Below are 15,440 nucleotides of genomic sequence, written 5' to 3' on the forward strand. Positions count from 1 at the left end.
AATGGAGACAACTGTATTCAAACAACAATAAAAAAATGATTTAAAAAAAAAGAGAAAAAACCCACCCATAGAAAAGGTCAGAGATGGGGCAGCTGCACATACTCAGCTCAGCAAACAGAAATATCTTCAGGTGTTAAACTCATAGGAGTCCCCCACAGGGAACTCCTGTGCAGGAAATCATCAGCGAGGTCACAGGGGAAGTGAGGGAGCTTCCAGGGACCTTGGCTTCAAGGTCACATCATGAAAGCTGTGGGCTAAAGTCAGGAATTGGTGAGCAAGCCCTGGAGTCCAGCCGCCAGAGAGGTGTGTGTTGTCCATGCCCAGCGCCCAGCAGCCAGAACATTGGAGAGGAGGCCTCTTTCTGCCTGGGAGACAGCGGGGGCGGGGGCTCCCACTAGCCCCACCATCATGGGGGGCAGTGCTGTGTGCTCACTGGGGCTAGCTGGGTTGGCTTTGTCTCCCCAACACCTGCACTCTTGCAGTCCCCCATCCGGCCACTTCACCCCCTGGTGACATCCACACTATAGTGCTATGAGCCCAGAACTCACTCAAAAGAAATCACACTGTGGCTGACACTCTGAGTGGCCACCACAGAAAATGGCTTTGTGGGGTGGCCTGTGGAGACCCTACCAGGGCACCACTGGGAGACCATGCCCTGGCTGTGCTGTGTGGTTTTGGCCATTCATCGAGCCTCCGTTTCTCCACCTGAGAAACAGGAGGGTAAGAGAGCAGGAAGCAAGGACTTGGCTCTGACACATGCCTGGTACATGATGGTCAGCCCGAGCGTCCACCCACGCCCACCAAGGGAAGGGCTGAGGCAGCTCTCCACCCTGCACCCCTCCTCCCTGGGCGGCCCCTCCTCGGGGTCCCCACCCATACATTCCTGGCGCATGAGCGGTGCTGCTCTCAGCTGCATCAGAAATGCCTCATTTCTTTCCCCGACAGACCTGAGAGGCTGCCGGTCTCTTGACCACCCACTTACCAATTGAGGAAACCGAGGCAGAGGAGGTTCAGGTTTGGTTCATCACTCTGGAACATCAGAGCCGCCAAAAGCAGGGCCTACCTGGACCCTGGGGAGGTACCTGGGAACACCAGGATTTTTTCCAGGGGCCTCCCGGTACCCAGCTCAGTGTTAAGGCTTGAGAGGGGCTGACCACAGCCTCATCTGTGGGGTTTGGGGGGTGGATAGGGGCCTGGTCAGGGTCTGGGTCATGTGTGTGGTCTTGCCTGGGGAGGTGAGGGCCAGGAAAACCTTGTCAGCGCCTCTGGAACCAAGCAGCTCTGGGTGGGAGCAGGGAGTGGGCTGAGGCTGGTACTGGGATCCACCTGGGAGGGGCCCCTGACCACCCCAAACGAGCAAGCTGGGGGAGGTGGGGCAGCCATCGCCTCTGCCTCCATGGATACCCCCTCTTGAGTCCTCATTGCACTTGGGGAGCAGTGAGGACCCTGCCCCACCTCTCATGCTGTACATAGAGCACCAGCTCTGTCCTAGTACCAGTCGCTCCCGACGTGCTGTGAGCCCCTGGGCTTGCTGCACGGCATCTGTATATCAGACCTGTCCTAAGCCCATAATTCGTTCCCCTGCCTACCCTCTCCAGAGAGGCCTGTGGTTGGCAGGGAATATGGTCTGACTTCATATTCCATCACTTGAGGGCTGAGGCTGGGCTGAGGTGGGACACCTTGGGGCTGAGGTTGGGCTGGGGTGGGAGATTCTGCAGGGGCGTGGGACAGGAGGGGTGGGGCACAGCCTCTGCCAGTGTCCTGCAGCCAAGCACCTGCCAGAGACTGTGAGCTCGTGACTCTCAGGGGTGACTCTCAGGGTCGGGGAGGAGTTGGCCCTTCCTCCCTCTCAGGCAGTCACCTTTATCTCGCACTCTCCTCTGAGGAGCTTAGGGTCTACTCAGACCCCAATGGCTGCAGCAGGGCCAGGGACAGGAGGGCAAGGGCAGGGCCAGCCCTCTCTGTGGCCAGGCCCCACATCCAGGGTCCTGGCCAGAGCCTGAATCTCTCCTACTCCAGCCCCCATGTCTGAGCAGGGCTCGGCATGCAGTAGGTGCCAAGTGAGTGTGCAGGTGGCTCATGAGTAACAGCTGACCAGGTGGATGCTGGTCTTGGAGGACTCAGGGCCAGAGAGGGGACCACGCTAGGTCCTATCCTGTCTTGCTCCCGCCGGGACCCACCACACTGCCTGGGAATTGTTTCCATGTCACATGTAAACACCCATGCCCTGAACTGGCTGAGACACCATGAATCGATTGTGGCACTCTGGCCAGTCTGGAAACTATGGCCTTGAAACAGCCGAGGCATCTCTGTGGCCCCAACCTGGCCTTGGGTGGGGAGGGAAGGATGCTGCTTCCAGGGCCCACAGTGGCTTGCAGAGGCTCCCAGGGGGCCCCACCTGGGGTGCTGGGGGCCTCTGGTTACAAGATGCTGGGTGCAGGCTGAGGGGAGATGCAGAGGGAGGTGCAGCTCTTGCGTGGTCCCACTCGCTGCCTATTTTCTGGTCTGGGGCCTGGTTTTCTCCCACCTCCTCTGGGGCCTGGTGGGGGAGGGGAGGAGGGAGGGATTCTCTGGGGCTTTGCTGCTCCCCAACATCATTCCCTGCAGGCTGGCTATTTGCACAACTGAAAGGGGTTGCTAAAGCATGAATGTGAGCCCCTGCCCCCCCTTCTCCCCCACCTCTCACCACCTGCCACTTCTGAGGAGCCAGGGGTGTGGCTGAAACAAGCCTGGACAAAGGTTTGGGGGAGGGGTGGCTCTGCTCTGCAGGGCCACCTGCAGCCTCCAGCTCTGGGCCTCCCTGAGAGGGGCAAGTGTACAAGGGGCTTGGTGTCTTTCAGGCCCCACCCTACCCTGGGACAACCCTCCCCACACATCTCCCCACTGTAGAAAGTGCAAGGGCATCTCCCACCCCCCACAGGAACGCCTACCCACTCACCCCCTCACCCAGGGGGCTGTGAAGTGGGAGGCAGCATCGCCCTCTGGCACCCACCCAGGCATGTTTTGAGAGGGACTTCAGAAGGGAAAGTGGAAGGTGGGCCCCACCCAGCTTTGTCCACCTGTCAGGGCCCTGGGTTTGCACGAAGACCAGCACCTGCGGCTGTGGGTGTGGAGGGGGCAGGTGGCCCTCAGCCAGGGGGCAGCCCCTAGTTGAGGTGGGGCACCCAGCAGGACTCCCAGCCCTGGACTGCTTAGCTCCCCTGGTGCGAATGGGGAAATTGAGGCCAGCCTGAGCCAGAGGCAGCCCTGCCTCCCCCTGCCTTCCCTGCTCTGCCCTGCCAGGAGAGGGGGTGGGGCCAGCTGTCTGCCTGCCCACCCCCCTTACGGGGGTTGGGGGGCAGAGTTGACTCAGACTCTACAACCCCCAGCAGGAGGGGCCTGTTTCCCTGAAAGGGGCAGACCAGGTGGGCTGTTTGGTCTGGAGAGCAGGGCCGAGGGCTGGAGGCACCGCAGACACTGCTGCAGGGGACTGACCAGGTTGGCCTGGCACCCCTCTGGGGCTCTGAGACCCCTTCACTGGCTGTGCGCAGGGCAGTGGGTGGGCAAGTGGTGGGAATGACAGAGTGGCTGTCCTCCACAGACCAATGGCCTTGCAGAGTTCTGGACCCACCCTGGGGTCCTTCAGAACCCCCACCCGAGGCAGTCTCCTGCTTCTGCTTCTCAGCCTCAGTGAGTAATGCGAGTGGGCTGCGGCGAAGGGTTGGACTGCCAGAGTGCAGTGCGCGCTGGAGGGCAGCCAAGGGTTCTTTGGGGGTGGGGACCTCAGGAGAGGCTCTACCTGCCCCATGCCTCCTCCCAGGTCTGTGAACAGTGCCCCCATCCTTGGGAGGTGGCTCAAGTTCTGACAGGTGTCACAGATCTCAGCAGGTGCCTGAGTTGTGGGCAGGTTGTCAGGCACGTCTCTTCTTGCCTTGCCCTGCCCCATAGGGTTGCAGGCTGAACTAGGGCAGTGCTGAGATGGGGCCTCCAGCCAAAGGGAGGGTGTTTGTGGGCTAGGTGTCTGACTGCCCTGAGCAGTGGGGTTCTGGGAGAAGGATGTGGGAGGCCTGTGCTCCCTGGTGGGGTGCAGGCCCTGGCCTGGGGTAGGGCATGGGGGGCTTTGAATATGGGGTACAGGGGCCTGACCTTGTTTCCACACCTGTGGGGTGTGCACAGGGCTGGGGCCAGGGGGAGGCTGGATTTGCCTCCGTCCTCCCCATGGTAGGGCCTGCAGCAGGCACACCCAGAAGCCCTCAGCCGCCCCCTTGAACCTTGTGTTCCTGCCCTGCAGGGTGGGCACTACCTTCCACGGCGAAGACTGCAGGCACAGGACAGGTAAGGACTCTCTGGGGAGACAGGGGAGGGTTATCTGGCCCTCGGTGGGGGTCCTTGGATGCTGGGCCACGCACGGCTCAGCCACAACCCTGCTATGTCCTCAGGGTGTCACGACCTCATGGCTGCAACGCACCTCCTGGGCTCAGCAGCCTGAGCCAGCTGTCGTCCTCCCAAGGGCTCTGCAGGGCACAGAGAGTGAGCACAGGGCCCAGCCCCATCAAGTGGGAGACCTGAGGGTGGGGTCTGGCACTATGGGGTCTCACTTGCTAACGCTGTGGCTTTTTCTGGCTGCTCAGCACATTCAATTGTGAAAACCTTGGAGAGGGGACAGAATCTCCCCATTTTGCCAATGGGTAAACTGAGGCCTGGAGAGGGTCATAATTTGCCCAGGGTCTCAGCATGGTGTGGAAGGAAGAGGAGGTTGACTGGAAAAGCCCAGCCCCCTGACCCCCTGCCTGCCCCTGTAGAGAAGGCCTGCCCCTCAGGGAAGGAGGTCCACACGGTGGATGAAGGCCTTGTCTTCTATGAGGACTGGGAGCTGGAGGCCTGTGTGAGTGGGGCCCTGCTGGCCGAGCAAATGAACCTGGTGAACGCACTTCCCTTCACCAACGAGCAGCTTGCCATTTTAAAGCACAAACTGGACCAGGTAGTTCATGATTTAGCTTCTGCCTGCGGAAGATGCCAAAGCCTCCCCCAACTGACTGGGGAGTGGCTGTGGCCCTCACTGTCAATTTCCCCGGCAGCTCTACCCACAGGGGTACCCTGAGTCCCTGATCCAGAACCTGAGTTACTTCTTCCTTGAGGTCACTCCTGAGGACATCCACAAATGGAATGTGACATCCCTGGAGACAGTGAAATCTCTGCTTAAAGTCAGCAAAGGGCGGAAAATGGATCCTCAGGTGACCACCCGTTGGGAGGGGAGCACAGGGGGTGAGGCTGTGCAGGCCTTGGGGGATGCATCTCTCCCCGCCCCAAGGCACCTCACTGGGCTCCTCCCACAGGTGGCTGCCCTGATTGCCCGCTATGTGATGGGAGGGGGCCAGCTGGACAAGGTCACCCTGGACATGCTGGCCAGCTTTCATCCCACCTACCTCTGCTCCCTCAGTCCTGAGCACCTGGGCTTCGTGCAAGAAGATGTTCTTCGGTGAGTCCCAGGGGTCTGCCCGTGTGGGGGGTGTGCTGTGCTGCGAGCTCGCTTCCCAGCACCATACTGCCCCTCCAGGGGGGTCAGGCCCCAGGACCTGGATGCGTGCCACCCACTGCAGATGGACGTCCTCTATCACAAGGCCCACATCGCTTTCCGGAACATGAGCGGGTCCATGTACTTTGCGAGAATCAAGCCCTTCCTGGGTGAGCCGGGAGAACGTGGGGTAGCGGGATGCCAGAGGTCCCCATAGGTGCTGCCTTCCCCCTGGTGCTGGGACCGGGGCTCGGGGTGCCCACCATCCTTCCGAGTGTGTGTGTAGGCTGAGGTCCTGTGAGTTCTGACTCCCGCTCATGCACTTGACCACCTCCAGCCCCTCCCCTGACTCTGGGAGAGTCAGGTGGTCACCAGGCAAACCAGGGCCCAGGAGTTCCTTAGGAAAAGGGAATCTTGGTAAAGGTAGCAGGCTTCTCACAGCTTGTGTTCAGAGGGTGAGAGTGGGGATAGTGTTGTGAGTTCTCACACTTAGGGCTCCCTCTCCCTGGCCACAGGTGGGGCCTCCACGGAGGACTTGCAGGCTCTCATTCCGCAAAACGTCAGCATGGACATGGCCACATTCAAGAGGTTAAGGAAAGAGGCCTTACTGGTATGGCCACCAGAGGGGCGGGGCCATTGGAAGGTGCCGTGGAGGGGAGAGAGGGGCCGAGGAGAAGGGCTTGTCCATGGGTGGGCGGAGCCGCTGAGTGGGCGGGGTCTTGGGAGGAGCATCTGCTAAGCCAGGACCTGCTCCAAAGCCTGGAGGTGCTGGCAGGGTCTATGATCTAGGGAAGCATGGGGTGGTTTGGACAGGGCAAAGTCCAGCAGCCCTCTGGACAGAGGCAGGGAGACCCTGACGGCTGCCTGGGGGCTTTGGCAGCCACTGACCATTGCCGAGGTGCAAAAACTTCTGGGTCCAAACCTGGAGGGCCTGAAGGCAGAGGAGGGAAACAGCCCTGTGCGGGACTGGATCTTCCGACAACAGCAGAACGACCTGGACAGCCTGGGGCTGGGGCTTCATGGCGGCATCCCCAACGGCTATATGGTCCTAGACCTCAGCTTTCGAGGTGGGCTGGGGCGGCTGGCTGGGTGGGGCTGGGACAGTGAGGTAGAGGGTCTGAGTTACCCCCTCTCTGTGCAGAGGCCCTCTCAGGGGTATCCCACCTCGTTGGACCTGGATCTGCATTCATTATGGTCCCAGCTCTGCTCCTGGCTTTGAACCTGAACTGAGCAGGATGCTCTGGATGCTGAACTGGGCCCTGCTGTGGAGACTCCCACCTGGAGGGAGTAGGCCTGCCTGGGTGGTCCCTGCCCCACCCTAGGGGACAGGAGCTTAATAAAAGAGAACATGTTCCTCCTCCAAAGAGGTGACCTGTGGTGTTCTGGGGACAGCGTGGGAGGCCTTTATGGCTGTGGTGTTCTGAGAGGTGGGGGCCTGAGGGCTGTAACCCTGTGGACAAGACTCCCTGACTTGCAGCCCCTCCAGTTTGTGCTTGGAAGTGGGGTGGGGGTGGGGTGGGGAGAGGCAGGGCAGGGACCCCAAGCAGGTGTTGGGGGAGGGCTACGGCCTTCTGATGCCCTTCCATTGCTCCCATCTTTCCTGAGGCAAGGCCGAGAAACCCAGGGTAGCCTTGGTGATGCCCCAGGAGATGGTGGGTGAGAGTCCTGTTCCTGGCTAAGAGGGTTTCCGTGCCCTTCCTCGGGCCCAGAGCAAAGGGATACATGCAGGAAAACCACCTCGTCTTTTATTAAAATCAGCGCAGTGCTATAGCCTCCCCCTCTCCAGCCCCATTTCCTTGTCCTGAAGGAGACCAGAGGGCCGAGGCAGCATCTCCCTCAGCTGGCCCAGGTGACCCGGTAGTCCCAGCTCTGCCTGGGCCCTTGGTCTAGCTCCAGGTCCTAGGAGCTGGATGTGGGTGGGACCCTGCCCTGCAGGCTCCTAGGACGTGGGAGATGGCCGGGTTCCCTGGGCCCGGGGCCTGTGCCCTGGTCCCAGCTGGCATCCAGCTCCACCTACCGGCCCTGATTTTCCTGCATGTGGCGCCAGCACAGTGCTGTCTTCAGAGGCTGCTGTGCAGGCACCCTGTGAGCAGTCTCCAAAGGGCCCCAGGCTGCCCCAGTACAGCAGCCACAGGAGGCTGGAGGGCAGGGCCACAGCAAGTGGCAGACACCTCAGGTGGGCTGGTGGGCTGCCTGTGGGTGGAACAGAGAGGAAACACCCATCAGTCCTGGCTGGGAGGCACACCCAGGATTGTCTCGGCAGCTTTGGGCAGCCCCTCCTTCTGGGTTCCAGGCTCACACCAGCCCTGTGGGTGGGAAAGGCCATGTGTGACCACTCTTCTGCACCCCAACAAAGATCTCAAAGCTTCCCCTTCCCTGGTGTCTGGTCCCCACTTTATGCAGTCAGTGGGTCTGGAGGAGGCAGTTGTGTCCTTCAGTAAGTCAACGGAAGATACGGGGTGAAGCATGTCACTCAGATGTCACCCGAGAGGCAAGTGGCAAAAGCTGGCCAACGGAGTATGACATTGGGCACGAGCAGTGGTTTGGGGCCCATAGAGGCCATGGGCAGACAGGGCCGAGCAGAGGCAGGGGAGCCTGGGTGTGAGGCTGTACCTGAGGAGGGGCCTTCATTCCCAGAGCCACCCGATGTGGCGGCTAGATGGGATGCCCAGAGGGTTGTGTCTCGAGTCCCAGGGGTCGAGGGGACCAGGCTGGTAGGGCTGGCAGGGCTGGCAGGGTCCGTGTCCAGGCCCAGCTTGCCCAGAGCCAGTCTGTTCAGGCTGCGGAGCCAGGAGCTGACGGTAGGGTGGCTGCGTGCTTTCTGCAGGTCCCCCACATTCTGCCCGAGCAGCATCGTCACGTGGTCGACACTCAGGCTCTTTGAGGGAAGTGAGGCGGCCAGGTGGGAAGGGACAGAGAGTCATGAAGGGGCCCGGCTTCGGGGCCAAGGCAGGACAAGCAGTGCCCACCCAAGGAGTGGGCATGGGGGCAAGGACTGGCAGAATCACCCCAGGGAACTGACCTGAGGCCCACTTTGGGGTGCCCGCGAACCTGTGGCCTGGGGCTCCCCTGGCTTGGCCAGCCTGCCCCACGCCCCCAAGGGGCAGCCCCCAGGGCCCACCTGCAGCACGTGGGGGTTCAGGTTGGTGAAGGTGTGGATGTCCATGGAGACGTTGGCCTCGGCCAGGTGCTGCAGATCCTCCAAGGGGGCACCACCTGGGGGTGGAAGTGGTGAGGAGGGAGGGGGCCTTCTAGAGGAAAGGTGTCTGCGCACAGGGCGGGGTCTTACCAAGGTAGGGGCGTATGAAGTGGTAGTAGGCAGCCGAGCTCCTGGTGCTGCTGAAGGCCTCTCGGGCCTTGGAGTACAGCACATCCTTCCGGCTCTGAGGGCAGGAGGAGACATCCAGGGCCCCGGCCAGCCTGGGGAGGGGGTGAAGCTGATGGGCAGGCTGGGAGCCCTGGTTGTCTGGTTGGCTGGGTCTGGCCCTCTCTCCCTAAACCACAGGGGTCCCCTTGTCCTCTGTCCTGGGCTGATAGCATTTCCCCAAAATTTACATTCACGCAAAACCTCAGAATGTGACCTTATTTGGAAATAGGGTCTTTCCTGTTGACAGATATAATTAAAGTAAGACGAGGTCTGACTGAACTAGGGTGGGCCTTAAAATCCAGCGCCTGGTGTCACAGACACAGGCACGGGTTGTGGGGGAGACAGCCATGCGATGATGATGGTAGCAGAGATGGGGTGATGGGGCCAGAAGCCAAGAACGGCCAAGGACTACTGGCAACACCAGAAGTTGGAAGAGGTGGGAAGAAACCTCTGCTATGGGTTTCAGGGGGAGCCCGGCCCCTTTGACACCTTAGTCCCAGACTTCTGGCCTCTGGACTGTGGGAGAATGCATCTCTGTTCTTTTAAAACTCAGTTCGAAGTACTTTGCTTTGGCAGCTGTAGGAAACTAACACACCTGTGGTGGCCTGGCCCTGACCACTCCTGAGCCTCAGTCTCCCCTCTAATTCTCTGTGGGGAGCAGTGGAGCTGATGCTGAGGTGCAGCGAACATGTCGCTGGTGGGGCTCACCGGAACTCTGAGGGCCTGATGGCTTGGATCTGCTGGGGGCTCATCCAGCAGAGGCGGGAGCCCCCAATAGCCACAAGCAGTGCACTGGTGATCTTGCCCTTGTGGTCCAGGAACTTCTGCAGGATGGCCTGGGGGCAGGACAGGGGTTGGTGGGGCTGGGGTTGTTGGGCCAGGGTCAGCGGGCTCCCCTACCCCCCATCCTTGCCACCTGCCCCACCTCTACTGCCCTCACCTCTGTCTGGTTCTCCAGGGCCACGTCTGAGGCCAGCAGGGCCGTGACTGTGTCCCGAGATGTGATGTTCCACAGGCTGATCTCCGAGTGAGTGTAGAGGTAGACCAGTGAGGTGATGAGCCGAAGCTGCTCTTCTGGGACGCTGCTCGGGTAAATCTGCACCAGCGAGAGGGTCAGGTCCCACCCCTAGGGCCCGTGACCCGCTGGCCTCCACCCAGTCCTCAGTGCACCTGAGCCAGCTTGGCCTTGACGACACGCTGGCACTCGGCAGGTAGCGGGTGCTGCAGCAGGGGGTCCAGGTTGGCCTTGAGCACTTGGCTGCCCAGGCAGGACTCGAGCTGTGAGCAGTCATAGCGCACCAGGAAGAGGTCATCCCGCAGTGTGGCCGCCGTGATGTTGCCGTGGATGCAGGGTCTCACTGTGGCTGTGGGTGGGGTGGGCTTGACAACCCAGCCATGGCCTGAGCCGGCCACTGTGGCTCTACGGTGCTCCTAACCCTGACCCACCCTTGACTCTGTCCCCGAGCTTGACCTCTAGCCGAGAACCTGGCTCAGAGTAGACTGAGTCAAGGTTGACCTTGACCTCAGCTCCTAGCCAGGCCCTGGCCCAGAAGTCCAGCCGCACAGCCTGAGCCTGCCTGTGCTTGACACGGATGGCCAGGCCAACCTCGGGAGGTATGGCAGCAGGTGGGCCATGTATTGGGTGCTCCCACCCCAGAATCCAGAGTACAGACTGGTGTCCCCAGGCCACTCTGGCCACACTGACCTGTGTCCCTCTTGGGCCGTGAGGACATAGACTTGGCCTTGGTCTCAGCCTCAAGGAAGCTGGTGACAAAGCGCCTGGCATCACGCTGGCTGAGCTGTCCTGCCCGGCACGTGGCCACCATACTGCTGAAGAAGTCCAGGCCCACGGCCTGGCAGAGGGTGCTGGAGGCTCCGCACCCTGGAGCCACCTGGTTTCTCCTTCTGCCCCACCGATAAAACCCAGTGACAGGAGCGACTGGGGACAACACGTGGGCATTGGAGCTGTATGGTGAACAACCCTCAGGCCTGACCAGGCTGGTGAATGGTCATCTGGACACTCCTCCCTACGTCTAGGGTTAGTTTAGTTCCCTTACCTTGCCCCAGGGCACTATCCTACCTCCTGCACCTGCACCCACAGGCTGGGGCTGATGTAGGTGGCCAGCGGTCCCAGAGCCTGCAGCCCCGCCGGGTTCCAGGAGACAGGGGGCCTGGTGTGGGGAAAGAGGGAGCTGTGTCTGGGTCTGGAGCAGCACCCCAGACCCTGGAGGCCACCTGCCCTTCCCTGAGTGCACAATTCCCAGGGCCTGACCTGGTGGGACACCTTCCCTGCCCAGGACAGACTCAGGTTTCGGAGCAGGGGGATTGAGAGGCCCGCTGGGTGTTGGTAGCATCCCCAACCTTGTGTGCCCCAAAGGCTCTAAGGTCTGAGAAGGGCTGTGAGCTGCATCAGAAGTTGGAAGTCAGCAGGGCTCTGGAACTCAGTGAATTCCTGGGCCCAAACCCTAAATTGCCTCTGGTCTCATCTCCAGGAGCGGAGGCCTGGACAGAGGGGTTGGGGCCCCCACTCACCCAAGCACGGTCCTCCCACTGGCCAGTAGTGTGTTGACAGCAGCCTGCTGGGCAGGGGTCAGCTGGGGGCAGTGCTGCAGGTTCTGTAGCACTTGGGGGTCCGAGGCCACGATGCTGGACGCATCCATGTCGCACACCAGGATCCCAAGGAGCAGCAGGTCTGAGGCACTGAGCTGTCGGTGGGGCCCACCCTGCAGAAACAGAAGGTTGGCGAGAGCCAGGCCCCCTGACCCTCCCACCCCTCTGGCCCCACCCCAGGACCTACCAGGCAGGCTAAGGCTGCATGCTGCAGGGCAGCCCTCTGGTCAGGCAGGTTGGCCAGCAGTTCTGTGTCCCCCCGGGCGGCACGGCCAGTGAAGGCCCGACAGTCGGCTTTCCTTACCTGCTCCAGGCTGCAGGCAGGTGGGGAACTGTTGGGAGGGTGGGGCCAGCCAGGGGTCCTCTGGGGTGGCCCAGGTGCCCATGAGGAGCTGGGGTTCCCGGGACCCAGAGAGGCATGCTTGGACTGCTGGGTGTTGGGTGGCCGGGTGGGGGACACTCACTTGTAGAAGAGCAACAGGTCGGGCGGGTGGAGCAAAAAGTCACCCTGGAGGCCACGCAGGGCAGCCAGGTTGGCCAGGCAGCAGAGCTGGGCAGGTGGGGGATGCATCACTGCCTTGCCCAGCCCCGCTCTGTCACAGCATCTCCCCCTACTCCCATCCCCACATTCACCCAGTTTCCTCCTCCCATCTGCCTGCTCTGTGTGACCCGGACTAGTTGTCTTCCTCTGCCTGCCTCAATCTCCGCATCAGAATGGCCTCAGAATGGGTCAAACCCAGCCTGAATGTTACCAGCCCCTCCACCTACACCTTTACCCCGGGAGGGCATTCAGGCCCTCAGTTTACCCCCAGCCCCACTGCACCATGGAAGCTCATCCCAATGTCACATGCCCAGACCTCTTGTCCTGCCTAGCCTATGTTGGGGTTTAAAATTTATTACTAGTTCTGCCCTGGCTAAGTGGCTCAGTTGGTTGGAGCGTCATCCCATATACCAGAAGGTTATGGGTTCCATTCCCAGTCAGGGTACCTATCTAGCTTGTGGTTTCGAGCCCTGGTTGGGGTGCATATGGGAGGCAACTGATTGATGTTTCTCTCTCTCTCTCTCTCTCTCTCTCTTTCTCTTTCTCTCCCTCCTCTCTCTCTGAAATCAATGAAAAACATGTCCTTGGGTAAGGAGTAAAAAAAATTATTACTAGTGTTTTTTCTTTTCTTTTTTTGTGTGTGTGTTTCTTCCTTTTATTACTAGTTTTATACTAACTTTATAATGAGACAGAATGACTTCCTTCCTTTCTTCCCTCCTTCCTTCCTTCTTTCCTTCCAACTCAGAGCAGGCTATTCGTGGGTCAGCTGTCATTGAGGTGAGCTCAGCTGGTCCTTCTCATGGCCCAAGCTGGGGAAAGGCCAGCAGGCTGGGAGATCTACCTCAGCGGCCCGAGGACATCAAGAGGGCATGGTATGGCAGGTGGAGGCACGAAGGGGCCAGCACAGGCCAGGTGGCCAAGCCCTCACCCAACCAAGAACAGGAGGCTGGGGTCTTTGGGTGACTGGCTAAGGAGTCCTAGAAATGGTCCAAAGAGGAATGTACAGGAAAACCACCCGAGGGCGTGGGCAGGCTCTGTCACCTCGGAGTCAGCCTAAGAGGCCTCTTAGGTGGCTGTGAAACTGGCGGGTTGGCTTAGAGACAATGGTGTGCAGCGTCTCCAGTATGGCCCTAGGACTTCTGTGAGCACACCGTGTCCCGGCCAAATGGCCCTGGCCCTTGCTGGCCTGTGTCTTCTGCTGGGGACACTCCCATCCTACCCATCTCCAGGTGCCTTTTCTTTGGAGCCTGTTCTTGCCCTCGACACCCCAACCCGCTCATGCCAACCAGGGCTTCTTACCTGCCAGGCTTTGAGGAGCACCTGCTGCGACGCCATCCTCCTGATCAGAGCTGAAAGCTCATCCCGGGACAGCTGGCTGGCTGGCTGGCACCAGAAGCCTTGCAGGAGGGAGGCATTGGCACTGAGCAGAAGGAAGCAGGTGGTGAGGGGTGGGGGTGGGGGCAAAAGGGGCAGTCCGGACTGCAGCATGCAGGGTGGAGGTCAGACTCCCAACACTGAAGGAACGAGACACAGGAAGTGTGGCAGGCAGGGCCTCGACACAGGCAAGACTCCTGCTTTACCTGCCCCTCCTCCCTCCTCCTGTAAGCATCCCGTTAAGGCTCTGAGCTCTGAGCAGGGGTGTTCCTTGCCCAGATGCTGGGTCTTTGCTTCTTCCTAGCTGGTCCCAGAAGTGGCTGAGTGTTTAAAGGTGTGGCCTGGGCATCTGCAGGGCCACTGCAGCCAGGTGTATCTTCTCGCTGAGCCTTCCTCATGGTGTGAGTCTAATAAAATTTGTGCATGAGGAGGGGATCACTTGGGACTTTAACTAGGGCCCAGCTGGTCCAATTTGGGCACCCAACCTTGCTGGGTCAGCCAACTGATTGATCAATTGATTGATGGCTGACCAGTGAACTCCAACCCCCCAGGGAAGGAGAAGACAGCTGAGCCTAAGCATGGAACCCCTGGAAAGTGCACAGAAGTGATGCAGACTCTGTTCCGGGGCTTGGGAGGACAGCAAAGTCTCAGGGTACAGGAAGGATGAGGACTCAGGATGGGGAGTAATTGCCTGCCAGTCCAAGCAGGGCAGCATGAGCACCGGGGGACTCAGGAAGGACCCTGGACCCAGACAGCTGTGATGACCTGGGCACCTGCTGTCAGCCATGTGGACATGACCCTGATGCAGGACACCAAACTCTGGGCCATGCCAGGGCAAGGTGGGCCAGGCAGGCAGGCAGGCAGGCAGGCAGGCTGGGCCAGGTTCCCCAGGTCAGAGCTGGGAGTCAGTGGTCCCGCAACAGCTGCACCTGGGCCGGGGCGTGCAGACCCTGGAGGTGGTCCTCCCTTTTCAGCGCCCCCACCCCAGACCTGCCAGGGAATCGGCTGCGGGAGACATGGTTTGTGGATGCAGAGCCTGCAGCGGAGGCTGGCACTCACTTGGCCCACAGGTTGGCCCTGCTGGCTTCCAGCCCTTCCTGGGAGAAGCCCATGGCCTGGGGACGATAGCAGTAGACAGTGAGCCACACAAAGAGGAGCAGACCCAGGCTCACCCGGGGACCTGGAACAGAATGGGCCGTAAACAGCCACTAGCCCCTCGAGAGGCTGAGCCCCACCTGAGGGGGAGCGCGTGAATGGGGTCCTTGTGTCCCGGCTGGGTCTGTGGCTGCCCCCAAATTGAGACCTCAAAAACCATGTGGTCTGGTCACCTGTGTGTAGCAGCCTGGGCCTGAGTAGCCGGGTGTGTGTGTCTGACCAGATGGATGTGTGTGTGGCAGTGTGTCTGGCTATATACGTGTCTGCCTGACATTGTATGTGTGTGTTCCTAATAGTGCGCATATGTGACACACACACACGTGTGGTGGTGTGTACACACCTGTCGTGGTGTGCTTGCTAAATATAGTACACTTGAGTGTCTGATGAATGGCAGCGTACATGTGTGACAATGTGTTCCCATGTGTAGCTGGTGGTGTGTACCTTTGTGTGTGTGTGTGTGTATGAGCATGCATATACATATGTGATAGTGTGTATGTGTACCTGCCGGTGTCCACATGTGTGATGATGCACATATGTGATATATCATGTGCACCTACATACAGGTACCTCCCATCCTCATGGCTCTGTCCTCACAGTCTGAGTCCCAAGACTGCCAAGCAGAGTGACTCAACTTCCACCTCCTCCTGAGCCCCTGCTAGCTATGACCTCTCTTGTTCCTGCCTTGTCCCCTTCTGGACAGCCAGGCCCAGTGCCCTGCCTGCCTTTCTCCTTCCTTTCCCGGACCCCTCAGGTGGCTGCAGGGGGGCACCCTGGGGCAGGAGCCTGGACTACAGGCCAGGAGGACGTGGTGGCCAGAGTGAGAGCACTTTCCACATTTGCCGTCTCACTGCCCGGGAGCCCCTTCCCTGAGGGGAGTCATCACCTGCTCTGGGGCCCAT

The 15,440-nt window shown here is 60.3% G+C and overlaps 2 protein-coding genes across 5 annotated transcripts; one reads left to right on the forward strand and one right to left on the reverse strand.

The window, feature by feature from the left end:
- The first annotated feature begins 895 nt into the window (after positions 1-895).
- Positions 896-6,858, forward strand: MSLN (mesothelin). Of its 4 annotated transcripts, XM_045849083.1 has the most exons (12): positions 909-1,014; positions 3,372-3,477; positions 3,581-3,669; positions 4,271-4,314; positions 4,419-4,509; positions 4,782-4,960; positions 5,058-5,213; positions 5,316-5,458; positions 5,537-5,664; positions 6,010-6,104; positions 6,375-6,561; positions 6,636-6,858. In XM_045849083.1, exons 3-12 carry the CDS (start codon positions 3,585-3,587, stop codon positions 6,722-6,724), a joined length of 1,197 nt encoding a protein of 398 aa, XP_045705039.1. In that variant the 5' UTR covers positions 909-1,014; positions 3,372-3,477; positions 3,581-3,584; the 3' UTR covers positions 6,725-6,858. The 4 variants fall into 4 exon arrangements, with proteins under 4 accessions (XP_045705037.1, XP_045705040.1, XP_045705038.1 ...); XM_045849084.1 differs by having other exon boundaries at positions 907-1,014; positions 5,058-5,458; XM_045849081.1 differs by lacking the exon at positions 3,372-3,477 and having other exon boundaries at positions 896-1,014; positions 5,058-5,458.
- Positions 6,859-7,433: 575 nt separating this feature from the next.
- LOC123825461 (mesothelin-like protein) lies at positions 7,434-15,440 on the reverse strand. Its single transcript, XM_045848827.1, has 15 exons — positions 15,425-15,440; positions 14,446-14,566; positions 13,312-13,432; positions 11,936-12,021; positions 11,659-11,785; positions 11,394-11,584; positions 10,942-11,032; positions 10,563-10,714; positions 10,032-10,215; positions 9,802-9,957; positions 9,570-9,697; positions 8,784-8,914; positions 8,616-8,710; positions 8,108-8,372; positions 7,434-7,687 (listed from the first exon to the last, which is right to left on the reverse strand). The coding sequence occupies exons 1-15, from the start codon at positions 15,438-15,440 to the stop codon at positions 7,434-7,436; spliced, it is 2,118 nt and encodes a 705-aa protein (XP_045704783.1).

The sequence above is a fragment of the Phyllostomus hastatus genome, unplaced genomic scaffold (genome assembly GCF_019186645.2).
Source record: "Phyllostomus hastatus isolate PE091 unplaced genomic scaffold, TTU_PhHast_1.1 phas_contig_64, whole genome shotgun sequence".
Classification (NCBI taxonomy): domain Eukaryota; kingdom Metazoa; phylum Chordata; class Mammalia; order Chiroptera; family Phyllostomidae; genus Phyllostomus; species Phyllostomus hastatus.